The following is a 15,459-nucleotide window of genomic DNA, read 5'->3' on the forward strand; positions in this document are numbered from 1 at the left end:
GTGGGAGAGGATGGGAAGAGAGTGGGAGAGGACAGGGAGAGAGGAGCATGGAGGAGGGGACAGGGAGAAGAGGATGGGGGGCAAGTACAGGGGACCAAATCAATAATTCAAAGAGGGACTACAGGACAATTAGGAACAGTCGTTCTGTGCAAAACGGTCCAACATAGCCTGGAGTCAAATCTCATTAGTTCTCCCCAGGCAGAGAGAGACATCACACAAAATTATGCATGAGGCTTAATAAATGAACAGAAACAGCTTATTCTGTTGAAATGAACCACCCCCCCACCAAATCCTCAACAAATCAAGACACAAGAGACTCGGAAATTCAATTGAAATGCACCCCAAAAAAATCTAGACTCAGCTGAACTACTCACTCGTTATTACTGATAAAGTCGAGAATGTCCTGTTCCAACTTCAGCAGCATCATTCTGTCCCTGTGAATATAATGGATTGAACATGGAGAGAATTTGTTTGGAGTCTGTTTAGTCATTTGAGCATCCATCTCATTACCTCAGGGTATGAAAAAAACTGCAATTAGTAATCGACTGATGAAGATGCCAAGTGTTCAAACCTTTTAGAGAATGAGTCTTTGCTTATTCACCAGTGAAAGAGAACAGCTGGGCTTGTGGGAACAGACAAAATATTTTTAAATGATTGGCATGGCTACACACCTGGGGTTGTTTTTCAATGTGTTTACTAAGAATTCATGGATATCGATCCCGGTAGAGTCTGTGTATTCCTGACTGGAATCTGGAGGGGAAAAATAGGCATTAAAGAAAAACTTTTCTATTGTGTCTCCTCATTTCGCAGAAACTTCGCAAAAGTTAGAGCATTAATAAGCAAGAAAGATAAAAAATAAATAAATAAGCTAAACTTGTAGGACATAGACCATCCATTGCTTTTTCACTTAATTTTACAGAAATGTTGAAGGTTCATTGAGTGCTGACTGAGAAAGCTGTTATTTTAGTTTATTTTAAATAAACTTTACAACCTCTGAGAAACCTCTGGTTCCAGACAATAGCCGGTGCTTTCCCACACAGGATGGCTGTCCCCCAAATGGAAACCTATTTTGTATTTAGTGCACTTCTTTGGACCAGAGCCCATAGGGGACGCAAACAATGCCTACCTCTGGACAGCATCTTCCTGGGCATCCTCTCAGTCTTTTCTAGCAGCTTCTCCACACCTTTGTTCTCCTCATCCTTGATGGGTGGCACCTCCTCTTTGTCAAATGACTGGGAGACCTGGATCTCAACTTCATCCTGCAAAATAAAGACAAGACTGTTGGAGTCACCTTTTATAATGAAATAAATGGGATAAGGTGATTTCTATTTCTTAAGGAGCTATCCATCAGGATAATGATGAGGACCCCCCCAACTTTCCAAATGTACAGATCATGTAGCTAGTGGGGTGGCATGGTAGGAAAGCCCATGTGTACTAAGGGTTATCAGTTTAATGCTATGATCTTGAGCATTCACAGCCTACAGAGTAGCTAGAAACAAAGGTTTCCCGCCTACTCTTTTTCTGATTAAGAATCTGAAGCACCCAGAAAGTCTTTAATTTAATCTTTTGGTCAATACTAAAGTTCAAGTAAAACAAGCACACAACGAGGCCGAGGGACAGCAAATGTTTTTTTGTTTTTTTAAAATGGGGAAATCTGCAATGTTTACATTGGAAGAAAAAAAAAATTGCACCGCCCCTGTAAAAAGTACTAGTTTAGGGGAGTTGCAGCTTGCTAACAACGCTTTGATGCGGCACAGACTGAGTGAAAGCAAGAGAGTGAAGGATGGTGAATAGAGTGGGGGGAAAAACTCCTGGGAAAGGAAATCTCAATCACACACCAGTTCAAGGGCATAAATCTGACTGAATGAGTCTTAGTGACACCCTGCCAAGCGTATTCTTTCATGAGGTGGGAGATAATTTGACAAGCATTTGTTTAATTCACTTACACAGTCAGGGAGTTTCCATATTGCTCCTGATTTAGGGTTTTTATACAGTAAACCAGTTAAACGAGACACTATTTCATTCTATGGAATGGTTGGAATGAAAGAAAGTTGGCCTAACACCTAATAAAACAAACGTGTTCTACAGAAACTTGGATTCAATTAATTAGACAGATTTGAACCCCTGCTGTCAGATTAAAACAAATTATATGAATAGGCTAATTCTAGTATGACCTTTTGGGTCTTAAAAAAATTCTGATTTCATGTTGAACAAAAAAAATGTGAGAATCTAGACCACAGCTAACACGGAACCCAAATCGGCTGCGCGCGTGCGTCATCGTGCATACATTTATTTTGTCCCCCTACACCAAACGCGATCACGACACGCAGGTTAAAATATCAAAACAAACTCTGAACCAATTACATTAATTTGGGGACAGGTCAAAAAGCATTAAACATGTATGGCAATTGAGCTAGTTAGCTTGCACTTGCTAGCTAATTTGTCCTATTTAGCTAGCTTGCTGTTGCTAGCTAATTTGTCCTGGGATATAAACATTGAGTTGTTATTTGACCTGAAATGCACAAGGTCCTCTACTCCGACAATTAAGCCACACATAAAACGGTCAACCGAATCGTTTCTAGTCATCTCTCCTCCTTCCAGGCTTTTTCATCTTTGAAGTTAAATGGTGATTGGCATCTACACTTTCATAGTATTACCATGACAACCAGCAAAACATTTCGTCTTTCAATCACCCACGTGGGTATAACCAATGAGGAGATGGCACGTGGGTACCTGCTTCTATAAACCAATGAGGAGATGGGAGAGGCAGGACTTGCAGTGTGATCTGCGTCAAAAATAGAAAGGAGTTCTATTTTAGCCCTTGGCAACGCAGACGCTCGTTGGCGCACGCGAGCAGTGTGGGTGCAATAATTGAATAACATTGATTTCTAAATTTATGAATCATGTGGTGAGTGACCTGAAACTAGGTAGGTGCTTCAATAGTCACAAATCCTTTCAAGCAACTGGAAACGTCGTGTTATTCAAACAAATTCCTTTCTGAAGCTTTTGTTGGGGGAAAAAATGCTGTTCTGGAGGCTGAAGATAACCAAAGAGGGGAACAGTTGGTGAGGTGTGGAAACTACAGGAAATTCTTGTGAACCTCTTTCTTGACGTTTCACTATTAAAAGAGATGCACTTGTGGGGTATAAATATGCAATGAAATGATGGTTTGACACCAGCTGATGGTTTGGGGAGAGGCAGTGAATTGTCATAGGAGGGGCGTGGGGGATTTGCAGTTTACCTTGTGTTCTCGAGGCAGATCAGTGGTAATAGGGAGAGGAGGAGAGGACTCTTCGCAAACAGCCAGGCTCCGAACTAACTTTAACTTTGAGTTAGACTGGGGATTGGAGAGTGGTGAGGGTTAAGAAGAGAGTCAGGGTGGGACAAATACGGTGCAGGTAGAGTTTGAAAACACACCACAAACCAAGCGCATGGAGGGAGGGGGTATCAGAAGGAAAATTAAAAGGAACCCAGAGTTCCCGTGCAAGCACAGCACACACTAGCATGGCAACCCAAGCTCAAGACAACACCATGCACACGGTCACCTAGGTTAGATTGACCATTAACTGGTCACTGGTTAGATCACTCGTCATGATTCTGATGCATTAGAATTTAGAATTTGCACTTGGATAACTGAAATCCACAAGCTTAAAAAGTGTAAAAAATATATACTACACAAAATGGGGGGGGGGGGGGGGGGGGGTGCAGGCAGTGTAAATTAAAAGGGAAAAACAACTCATTGTCAGCTATTAGATGGTGGGGTTCATCAAGCAAACACTGTTACAGACATGCCTCTTGCCACTGTACCTTGGGCCTTTTTCCCATCTGTCCCGGTGTTTGCCGCTGTACGGTAGGCAATGAGACAAAATGGATCACATGAGACAAGGGTCTCATTGTCTGTAAGCCCTGGGATGAGTCCCCTTAATAACAAAATGACTGAGGACCATTACATAGTAAAGATAGGAATCTGCTCTCGAAACCAATTATTCCATCTCTTACAAAAACAGATCCATTAAATGTTTTTGTAATGAAGAAATGTTAAGATGCAACCTTTTCTTTTGCCTAAATATGCAACAGATTCTAACCTTATTTATAAATGGTTGATGCACAATAACATTTTAATTTGTTTTCCCTAATGCATCAGGCTAAACTATACCCAAGTCTAAATAAGTCACTGTAGTAGAGGATTTGGAAAGAAAGCGTTCCTTGCCCTCCATGCTACTCTAAATTCTAGACTTGGAAGAACGGCCGCGGGGAATGGTAAAATAACTGTTCTCTCCTGCACACACATCTAAAACAGCACCTTGTGTGCAGTGAGGCGCCTCGATCTGCAAAGTGGAGGAGACAGATGGCGGTAAAGGCATTTGTTCCGCCTCCTCATCCCCCTAGGGTAATACAGGAGAAGTTTGTGGATAAACTGGGATTTGAGATCGAGATTATCTGCTTTTCCCCTCTTGCATGGATCTCCTCAGCAGACTGACTGCATGGTTCTTGGCCTTTCCATTCCCTTACAGGTATATTCTCCCCCCCCCCCCCCCCCCCTAATCTTTAGTACTATACAACCACCTTTACAAGGGGGGGCAGCCAGGCTAAGATATAACTGAAATGGCAATCTATTCCATATAAAGTGCACTACTTTTGACCAGAGCCCTATAGGCCCTATATAGTAAATAGGGTGCCATTTCAAATGCAGCTCTCCTCTGACTGCTGTAATACCATATATAACCACCTATACACATGGAGCCAGGTTGAGAGTAGACTAGTGGTGCTGAGATATGAAAAGGGTCAAGGTTTTTCAGAAAGGGGGATAGCATGAGGGAAATGTTACAGCATGAAAGGAGACTAGCCTAGCTGTTCAAATCTTTCACGCACTACCTGTCAGAGGATGGGAGAGAAAAAAACGATATAGGCCGCCTGACATATAAAACCTCCACAAGGTTAACCTTCAAGCGTATGATAACTGAGTAGTGGTTTTGCGGTACACCGCTTCTGCGGGTTCTCACAACTCAATTATCTGACAATTGATTGGTTGTGCTTTGCCAGGGACTCCCCAGGGCCCCTGAGCCTGTGCTGTATCAGAAAGCAATTATTTCTCCCCGCTCTGCTAACCATTACAAAGCCCACCGATACCCCCAACCCTCACACGTCTGTCTCACTAGTCCCCTACCATTTCGCGCTGCATATACCTTTAGTGTAGTCCTCCGATACATAACCCAACCCCGTCAACTGACATGCCATACTTTGATACGGAAATTGTGTGGGTAGGGATGGTTGATTTTGTGGGGAGGAGGGGTTGCAGGCGTTGGTAAAAAAAAAAAAAAAGGCTGACTGGTACGGGACGGTGTTGGGCCCAGGGGGTAAGATACAACCCTGCTCTGATGAGATTTACCTGAGTTTCGTTCTTGTCTTGGCAGCAGCTCTCTGGTTGAATCTTGGGTTGGAGCTGGGTTTGAGCTTTGGCCTGTGGCTGGGTCTCTGCCTGCTCCCTGCCGTTTGTCTTGGTCGGGCTTGGTTCTTCTCCCCCCGCTGGTGTTGGTGTGGCACTGGCATGGTGGCTCTCCTTCGTCTCCACACCTCTCATAGTGTCGCTAGTCTCCTTTACAGTGACAGTATCAGACATCCTCATTAGAGAAGGCTACTTGGAGCTTCGTCTACCAAGAGCTCGAGACCTAGAGAGCAGAAAGAGATGGACAACACACGAAACGGTTCCTTCGGTCAGCCTCAGCCACTGCTTGTTCTCCTCGAGGCTACTGTTTCAGCAGCAGCTATTTGTATTAACAGATCAATGAAGTTTCCTCAATGACAAATCACCCAATATTATAGCCAACTGTGTAATAATGCATCATTGTAAACCCTTAACCTCTCCCCCTTTCCCTACACCCCTCCCTCGATCTAAATTGATGAAAACCATGTCCCTGAGAGTGTGAGCAGCACCTGGCCCTCAGGAGAGCCCAGCCAGCTCAAAAGTGCTAATGAGAATCAGTGGCTTCTGAAGCGCTTCCATTAACACTTTAGAGGGTGAGATATGCTCTACTCCTGTGTGTGTGACGCTCCTCTACTCACAACGTGGTCCTGCCTGACAGTGCGTGTCTGGTGCCAGGGCGGACGTCAGCATGGCCAGATGGTGCAGCGAGCTGTGACTGCTCTGCCTGCCAGGCTGCCTGCCTCGCAGGGAGAAAGACACGGTGGTGGTGACACTCCCATATGCGGGCCTGTAGACGCTGTAGCTAGCAGCACTGAGGCCTCCAGGGATCCCGATCTTCCTTATCGTGAAAACGGGAGAAGCAATCTCCCTGCGTTATCTCCTATCTGGCAACCTGTCACCACACTGGCATCCTATTCTCTCCCACCCAGTCTCTCTGGCTGTCACTGCCCGCTCTACCCTGCCTATCCAGTCTGCCATCTCTAGTCTGAAATGGACTGCCTCTTTAATGCTTTGTCCTGAGACATGGGCTGTGACTATTACTGCAGAGGATGTAATGTCTGTGATGCGAGTGATGTCTGATTTGTGTGTGTGTGTGTGTGTGTGTGTGTGTGTGTGTGTGTGTGTGTGTGTGTGTGTGTGTGTGTGTGTGTGTGTGTGTGTATTTACCGGCTGTGGTGCTTGGCCTGCAGGTCAGTGGTAGCGCCAAAGAGAAGGGCGAGACCCACTGAGGCGGGGTCCCTCTGCGTGCTGCTGCCGTTGGTGTCTGGGTGGTGCTGGACCAGTTGGTGGCTGAGGCTCTGGCTTGTGTGGAGCTGGGTCGTGCTGGAAGCCCTGAGGAAGAGGCCCATGTCCCCGTCACCAGCACTGGGTCCGGCAAGCAACAGCGCTGGCCTCCGACAAGGCTCTCATGCCCCTCAGTGACCTGGGGAGAGAGACAGGTGGAGGGAGGAAGAGAGAATGGTTTGTTAGCATGTGTATTCACTGGTGATTTATGTATTTAAATGTAAACTCATCTTTAACATATTTGTAAAACAGGGTGTTGAATTTATCACGTGCATACACACTCACATAGAGTAGGAGTGATACTAAAACAATCATTTTGAATCAACTTTATTTGGCTGACCGAATGGCCACTGTCTAGCTGAGAAGACGTGGATTCGTTGCTTCTCTGATTATTTTCTCTCCTGTGGTTGGAGGCCAAACTGCAGGGCAGGAGGCTGTCACAGAGAGCTAACGTTTCCATTTCTCAGCTCCCTCAGAGCTCCGCCACGCTCTAACCCCGCTAAACTCTGCTCTCTTCTGGGTTAAGAAGCTGTGTGGAGGAAGTCCCAGTCAGAGGGGTCGGCCAGGAGGTCAAGTGGATTTCCAGCTCGCTCCATAATCCAGTTAACAATGGCTCCAACTCATCTCTTAGCCCTATGGAGCCCCAGGTAACCGGGCACTGATTCACCTCGTAGAGGTTGCCATGGGCACCAAGAAGCATGGTGTCATGGTAGCTAGTTCCTCCTAAAACTGGTCCCTCTCTTCAGTCCAGTTTACTGAACAGTTATCTGATCTGCTCTACACTGGCCAGGATAACTCTGTTGGTGCTTCTCAATTCAATTTTTTTTGCAGAATTGAGCGGTGTAAATACCAGTCCAAATAGAGGCCTGAGATCATAGGGACGTGTTGACTTGAGAATGGCAGGGCACAGCTAAGCAAACACTTGCTGTGTACCTGACTGACAACGTAGCACATTTATCAGGCTAATGGAGATGGCGCAGAGCTGAAGCAGGGGCTGCTGCATTATTTAATCTTCCGATGGCCTCGCCTGATTGGGATTCATGAGATCTGTAGCCCAGGGCTGGTGGGGGGCTGTCAGTAGAGAGGACAGGTGTGTGCGCGTGTCTGGTTGGCTTTTAGTGTGACACACACACACACACACACACACACACACACACACACACACACACACACACACACACACACACACACACACACACACACACAAATGCTTGTCAACACACACACACACACACGCACACACCCGTCTGTCGGTGTGCTGCAGCCTCCTGTCTGTCAACAGGGCGTGTGGTGTCTGTCACAAGTCCCTCTGCTCCGTCTCTTTCCCCAGGCCTCCTGCTGTCTGGGCTGCCTGCCCTGTGCTTTTTGGGAGTGACAGCCTGCCATAAGCCCTCCACATCTCAACTATGCGAGCTGCGCTGTGGGGGTCACAGGGACCAGACGTCGGCGAGGGGCTGAACGAGATACTCTGCATATTTTCCCACCTCTTCTCTAGGCGGACTCACACTCAAGGACAATTATGCTTTTAATGCGACCAGACAAGAGCAGTTCTGGAATTCATGAGAGCTCAGTAGTTCACCAATCCCCCCACCGCCCTACCACCCCTCCCGTTTTTTTCCGCAGCACATCCGGCGTCAGGAGAGCAAGGACGACCATGCCTGGCCAACCTTTTCCCTCCCACGCCCCCACTCTGGAGTGGCCACAGATGGAGGCTCCCCCAGGCAGAGAGAAGGAGAGCAGGGTTGGTTGGTGGTGGAGGGCTGGTGGTAGAGAGGAGAGTACAGTACCGTCTCTTCTAGTGGGAGGACCAGTGCTGCCTGACTGAGGCCCCATGAGGATCAATCTCCATTACACAAGTTCGTGGTGCGGTCATCTAAGAAGCAGGTCTTTCTTGACCCTGGACATTGAGCCTTGTAGTCACATGACTCTTCAGGGACTTCTGGTCTCAGTAGAATTTTCGGTGTCTGTCCATATGCTTGTGGTTTGTGTTTTCTTATAAATTTATGAGTGCATCATTTCTACGGCAAATGCTCGTTCTCCTCACAAGGTGACTTGGTTCACACAAATGTATTTGTGGATGACAGATGGAGAATATTAGAGGCAACCGGCATTTTTATTTTCCTCAGACAGAAAATCTGCAAAAGGTCCAATTCATGGAGCTCTCTTCTTTCTCCAGGGGATTTTATTTTGTTACTTTTCCTTCTTTCCTCTTCAATGGGGGGGGGGGTTCCGTGTCCACATTTCGCACTAATTGGCCAGGGTGTTCTAGCCGAGCGGCTAGCCGGAGCCAGACAGAGACAGCACCGGCCATCTCTTCTCCTCACAGTTGACTCGAGGAATGCTTAGGTGGTTAGGGCTTTACATCAAGCTGCTCAACCAACTGTGGCCGACCAGTGAGCAGAGGGAAAACTAAGAGTACAAATAAGGGTGGAAGTGGCGAGTTTGTGAGTGATTGTAACATGTGTTTGTGTGTGTGCATGCCTCTCTCTTTCCGATCAGTCATCCAGTCGGCAAATGGATCTTGGGAGATACAAATGAGATCTGTGTTGTGTCAACGAGTGACAGCTAAGAGTGGAAAAGGTATTGATTTTGTCAGGCTGGATAAATAAGCTGTTTGCTGCTTCTTCATCCCTGCTGTGTACAAAACAAGAGGCAGGGTAGCATCCCAAATGGCACCTTACTCCTATATAGTGCACTACTTCTGACGAGGGCCTGTCCAAAGTAGAGCACTATATAGGGAACAGGGTGCCATTTGGGACTCATGCAGGGAGGTGTCCTATAGACTTAAATAGTGAGGAAGCATGGCACGAACATGGGCAGGAGGACAAGAAAGCAGGAGCAGTCCGCTACGGTCGATCTGCAAGTTGACACTGTAATAAACCACAGAGACAAATGGACTGATCTGTCTGTGACAGTCCAATCATGTGTTAACTAACCATGAACATACACAATTTTAGTTTCCAGAATATAAACTAGGTAAACAGTATTTCCTTCGTATGAAAGCATGTGACTCACCAAAAATAATTCTACCCTTTATCTGTGGGGAAAGCATTTATGGCAATGCAACAACTACCATTTTTTGGGGTCAAGAATAAAATAGTCAATTTATGTAATTCTGCAAGATTAGAATCCTTCGTGATATTGAAATAAGAACTGAGGGAGATGAAAACTTTAATTAAATTCCTTCCTTTCAACCTTTGTTATCTTTTAAGCACATAGACCTGGAGAGAGTTTCTCTCTTTTTTTACCACCCACACACACACACAGGGGGATGGCGTCCTTATTAATAATCCCCATCAGCACTGGGTGAACTATTTTTTCATAGCCAATTATATTTACGGATGATTGACAGTTGGCTGGCGTCAGAACAGAATATAATTTGCAAGGGGGGGTGCTCTGAAGCCTGCCACTACTGTGCCTTAACCACACACACACACACACACACACACACACACACACACACACACTTAAAACACAAAATGAAAAGAAAAATACCACAGTGATGCCAACTCCGTAACTGCCCCTTTTTGCTCCCACCGTGCCCCCTTCCCTTACATACATTACCATCTGAAATATGTCATTCCCTGGCTTCAGTTTGGAACTGCGCCAAGAAGTACACTGTTCCATTGACGGACTAAGATTCCGGTGCATTCAACACTCTGAAGGCTCAAAAGACAGTCCACCTCTAGCCCCAGGGTGCTTTCTTTAATGACGCTCTCTGAGTTACGGGAGATTTTTTTTTAAATGCCCCCGAGGCAGGAGGTTCAACTCTCAGACCCCAGTGGTGCTGTTCATTTCCATCTGCTTAAACACAAAGCCGTGATCAAAAGCAGAGTCTTGCCGGCCAAACGGTTTTTTATTTTTATGAATGCAGGAATAAAGAAGTCTATATCAATGTCCGAGCCAGGGCTATCAAAAATGAGATGGGCGAATTCCCAGTAGTGCGGGGCAATATGGACAAAAATCCATATCACCATAAATGTAATGAAATTATCACGATAACGATACATTGAACGATACGTTTAACATTAATGTGCACCAATTACTTTTTATTATATTACCCTTAAAACTACTACTACTACTTTAAATGTGTCAATCATTGTCCCGTTAGCAATAGCCCATTTTAGCAGACTTATTTTATTTCAAACTTCACATTCCTCTATTAAAGGCTACTTATCGTTCTTATTGATATCAGTAAAAATGTCCTCGATAAATGGCCGGTATTGATACATTTTGATTGATCGTCCCAGCTCTAATTCACCATACATCGAACTACACTAATGACTTCAATAGCAAATCACAATATCCACTATCCATCATCTCATCCAGCAGAGAGAGGAGACATGGTGAATCTCTCACCTGCTGTGTGAGTTTCCTAACAGATGGGCCAGGTGACTTCAGGGCTGCCGTCAGAGGTGAGGCTACCTCTAGCTTCCTTTCAATTACCAACGGGGAAGAAAGAGGAGAAAGAATGAATGAAACATATAAGGGAAGGAAGGATAAGGATCAAAATCCTGGTGCAGTTTTTTTCCTTTGCTGGACGGCAGCAGCCGCCACTCAGCACACAAAGGAGCGCTACTTTCCACTAATGAGGACTTCCTGCGGAGGTTAGAGCGCAGTGCGCCGGGCTCCGCTCCCTCCCCGGCTACATCCATATAGCAATTACACCACTTAATTGCCTTCATGAGCCAGATATTCCCCTGCCTTTTGCCCCAATCATAATGCAATTACGCCAGGTTTCTGGGCAATGTTAAACGCCATCTCTGGAGTGCATCTCTGGGGCATTGTGGCTTGCAGTAGCACTGGGTCCCGTTATGTTATTAATTTCAACCTCCTCTTAGAGTGAGGCTGGAGGAGACTGAACTGAATCATTAGCCAGACTCTGAAAATGACCCTCGTCGCCTCGCTCCGGCCGTCTGGGACTGTGATGGGAGCCAAAGCTCACTGATGGCAAGTGACATTTGGGCTAGGCATCAAATTATAATCCTTCACTTGGTCCCCTTCATTAGATGTGCGATTAGTAGACATAAAAGGATATGAATTGAAGACGGGGGGAATTGATGAGAATGGCTGATGCAGAGTAGCCGTTAGGTGTGCGGTGCCAGTGGTGGTCTGACGGACTCCATTCCCATCATAACCTTGTCCCACTTTACCAGAACTCTGATTGCCCCATTTAACAGAAATGAGATGCATAGTATTCAGGGAAACTAAATACAAGTGGCCCCACTCTACCAATTACGGCACAGTTCGCACACACTTAGCATAAAAATGATTTGCTAACAGTCCCCTAAGGTATCATATGGGGAAATAGAATAGGCGCAATTACCAGTGAACTATTAGCAAATAAAGCCAAGCTCGTAACGCTATAGAATAATCTATGACAGGGATAATAACCAATTCATCAGCCAGCCAGAGGACGATTGAGGAAACAAACACACCTGGAGACACAGAAATGAGCATGAAAATGCTGACAGAGGCACAAGACAAAAACAGCAAGCCTCAACACTTCTAAATGGCTTATGAGCTGATTGAGCACTTATTAACAGAATTGCAAAAATGACAGAAGAAAAATAAGAAGCGCACTCCTACTAGACAACGTAATAATATTCAGAGTTGCAAAAGATCTGCATATTCCGCGCCCCATTAGACGCAACAACTTTTCCGGTGTGAAAAAAGCCCCCGTGTCACAAATTGACAACGCCATTGAAGGAGAGAGATGGAGACTGTCTTACTGTTGCATTCATTTCCCTCCTGGTCCAAGCATGGCACAGCGAGTAAGGTTTTAGAGAGGGACTGAGCAGCTTGGGTCCGAGTGCCGTGGTGCTATTCAGCACACATCAAAAGATCTCAGCAGGGGATCAAGCGCACCGCTTCCTTCCCCCTCTCTAACCTAAGGGGAAAAAAACTTTGGGAAAGAAACAACGTCGCAGCAGCGCAAATAACAATATTTTCAATGGGGAAGTTAATGGGGCTACGGCCAAAGACAACCTTGTTGCAAAAAAATCACAAAGCTCCAGACAGCTAATCATATTCCTCCTTTTCGTACGCAAAGCTTGTGAACTTCTAGAAAAGCCGCAGCATATCCCCGGCAAACTCTGCTCTCTCACTGCAAATTGCTGAATACTACAGCCACGCTCACAAACAGTCTCAGGTTTATTTCGCTATGTACAAAGACAAACGGAGACAAGACACTTACACAGGGAGCTCATATAATGGACATTGTTCTGGTAGGTACTTGCACCTCTCGAGAGGAGTGTGCACAGCACATATCACTCACCTGCCACATTGTAGCCACCATTATTTCCATTGGTCAGGGGTTTAGTTTCCATAGTACCAGAGGCTGCATTGGCTGTGAAAGTTGCTGCTCGGAGAATTGTCCCCGAGACAGCCCCCTTCTTCCGCCCTTTCTTTCTTCCTTTCTTTCTTCCTCTCTTCGCGGCGCTAGCTCGCTCTGTCTGTGCCGGGCTGCCTAAGTGCCAGAGCCCATGGTTGGGTTGAGACTCTCACTCCGAAGCCTCGGAGACAGAGCCAAATCAACGACTGGGCTGTATGATGTCAGAGCTGGGCTCAGCCACTCAGGTGGCTCGGCTGAGCTCGCGGCACGTCACTGGCTAAATTGAGCTCTTTATTAGCGATACAGCCCGAGCCCACGGCGTTGAGAGGAGCCATGGGATGTTTACCTACCTCACCCATCCCTCCCCCTTCATAACCAACCACCCCCCCGCAATAAAATCACACCCCAACCAGAGAGTGTGTGTGGGTGTTTGTGTAGGAGTGAGTGTGTGGGAAAGGTGGGGGTATGTTGGACCACAGTATATGCCTTACAGAGAAATAGTGTAAAGAGGTAGTGTGATGTAAAGAAAGATTGAGAGAATTCTACTGTCTATGTGTATTTGATTAATTGACTGTAGCAGTCAATTAAGGGGGAGAAACATCTCATTTGAATAAAGGTTTTGACCCGTCTCTTCCGCAAGTCTTTTAGTGAACAAAACGTGTTTATAAAGAGATAGTTACTACAAGATAAAATATTTGATTATTCATTAGCGATGAAGAATTGTTCATCAAGGAATGCTTGGCCTAATCAACCAACTAGGACAACATACAGATGCTCAGGCCTACCCATGGCTGCGCCCCTGCCCAGTCATGTGAAATCCAAAGATTAGGGCCCAATTAATTCATTTAAATGGACATATTTCCTTAAATGAACTGTAACGCAGTAAAATCATTTAAATTGTTGCCTATTGCAGTTAAATTTTTGTTCAGTATAGTTCTGTACGATGGCGAGTGGTCGGGGTCGATAAACCAGGACGATTCTCCAACTTTTAAATCTCCAGTTAGGGAACATTTTGGCTTCACAGTAGACTGCAACGGCGATTGAAAGAGTGGGTATGTTGCCACTTCTCAATGAGAATAGCCTACGCAGCTGCCAACACCTCAAACATGTTGACACATTTACACCAACATGTACATTGTACCTCAATTACCTCGACTAACCGGTGCCCCGGCACATTGACTCTGTACCGGTACCCCCTGTATATAGCCCCGCTATTGTTATTTACTGCTGCTCTTTAACTTTTTTTTATAGGTATTTTCTTAAAACTGCATTGTTGGTTAAGGGCTTGTAAGTAAGCATTTCTGTTGTATTCGGCGCATGTGGCGGCAGGTAGCCTAGTGGTTAGAGCGTTGGACTAGTAACCGAAAGATTGCAAGATTTAATCTGACAAGGTAAAAAAAATCTGTTGTTCCGCCCATGAACAAGGCAGTTAAACCCACTGTTCCTCGGCCATCATTGAAAATAAGAATGTGTTCTTAACTGACTTGCCTAGATAAATAAAGGTAAAATAAAAAACATTTTTTTAAATGTGACAAATAAAATTTGATTTCAGTATTCCTACCAGCCGAGCAAGACGGAAAGGCAAAGGGCTGCTTTGCAGCGGATTCTGACCAGGCCAAAGAAATAACAAGAGCGATAGTTATGTTTATAACTGGGGATATGCGCCCATTCTCAGTGGTTGAGAAGAATAACGGGTTTCAGCACATCGTGAAAGTGCTATAGCTACGTTATTAACTTCGCCCTCTCCAACCCATTTGAGAAAACGGTTAATACCAGCTCTATATAAGCAAGCTAAAGCCAAAGTTGTCAATGAACTGGCCAATGCATCCTGTGTTGCGATTACAACAGATGGAAGGAGCTCAAGGGCTACAGAGATAGCCCATCACATTACCTCGGAGTGGGAAATTAGAAGTACCGCGCTACAGATATCGGTGCGCATGTTTTTCTCTTTGTAAGAAAACATGGCATAGCCCTATACAATGTCTGAGCCATTTTTACATATTGATTTCATACACATAATGCACTGTGTTTTAGTGTTGCAGAGTAATCGTGTTTTCATTTCAGAAAATACAAAGTGTTGGTATTCCTGGTAGTGCTCTCATTAGGCATTATATGACTCATGATCATATATGGAATCAGGAATTCCAACACTTTGTATTTTCTGAAATAAACTAAACTTAACTACAGTACCAAAACTGAACAGTGACCCCAAAACCGCAATACTACTGAACATACCTTACATACCTACTAAACAAGTAATTAAAATCTGGATGGTATTAAAATAAACAATGGCATTTCTCTCAAGGATAGGGCACAGGCAGCAAAATCCTTTCTTACCCCTCTGCCATTGATCTACGTGGGGTCCTCATAACCCCCTCGGGCAAACACACCGACACCTAAAAAAACATCCAATAAA

At 45.3% G+C, this 15,459-nt stretch overlaps 1 protein-coding gene across 14 annotated transcripts in view; it reads right to left on the bottom strand.

The window, feature by feature from the left end:
* Nucleotides 1–15,459, bottom strand: part of LOC106586311 (R3H domain-containing protein 1) — a 73,400-nt gene that overhangs the window by 23,058 nt on the left and 34,883 nt on the right. For 7 of the 14 annotated variants that reach the window (XM_082968960.1, XM_082968962.1, XM_082968970.1 and 4 more), the window contains exons 2-8: nucleotides 6,593–6,848; nucleotides 5,390–5,669; nucleotides 3,808–3,843; nucleotides 3,242–3,337; nucleotides 1,127–1,259; nucleotides 672–750; nucleotides 375–434 (exon numbers count right to left, since the gene is read on the bottom strand). In XM_082968960.1, coding sequence (XP_082825086.1) covers nucleotides 375–434; nucleotides 672–750; nucleotides 1,127–1,259; nucleotides 3,242–3,337; nucleotides 3,808–3,843; nucleotides 5,390–5,626 — 641 coding nt within the window. In that variant the 5' untranslated portion in view covers nucleotides 5,627–5,669; nucleotides 6,593–6,848. Of the gene's footprint in view, nucleotides 1–374; nucleotides 435–671; nucleotides 751–1,126; nucleotides 1,260–3,241; nucleotides 3,338–3,807; nucleotides 3,844–5,389; nucleotides 5,670–6,592; nucleotides 6,849–11,068; nucleotides 11,145–12,441; nucleotides 12,588–12,986; nucleotides 13,254–15,459 lie in introns of those variants that run through there. The other 7 variants (XM_082968967.1, XM_082968966.1, XM_082968959.1 and 4 more) reach the window with 6 other exon arrangements.

This window comes from Salmo salar, chromosome 25 (assembly GCF_965601325.2).
Source record: "Salmo salar chromosome 25, fSalSal1, whole genome shotgun sequence".
Classification (NCBI taxonomy): Eukaryota; Metazoa; Chordata; class Actinopteri; order Salmoniformes; family Salmonidae; genus Salmo; species Salmo salar.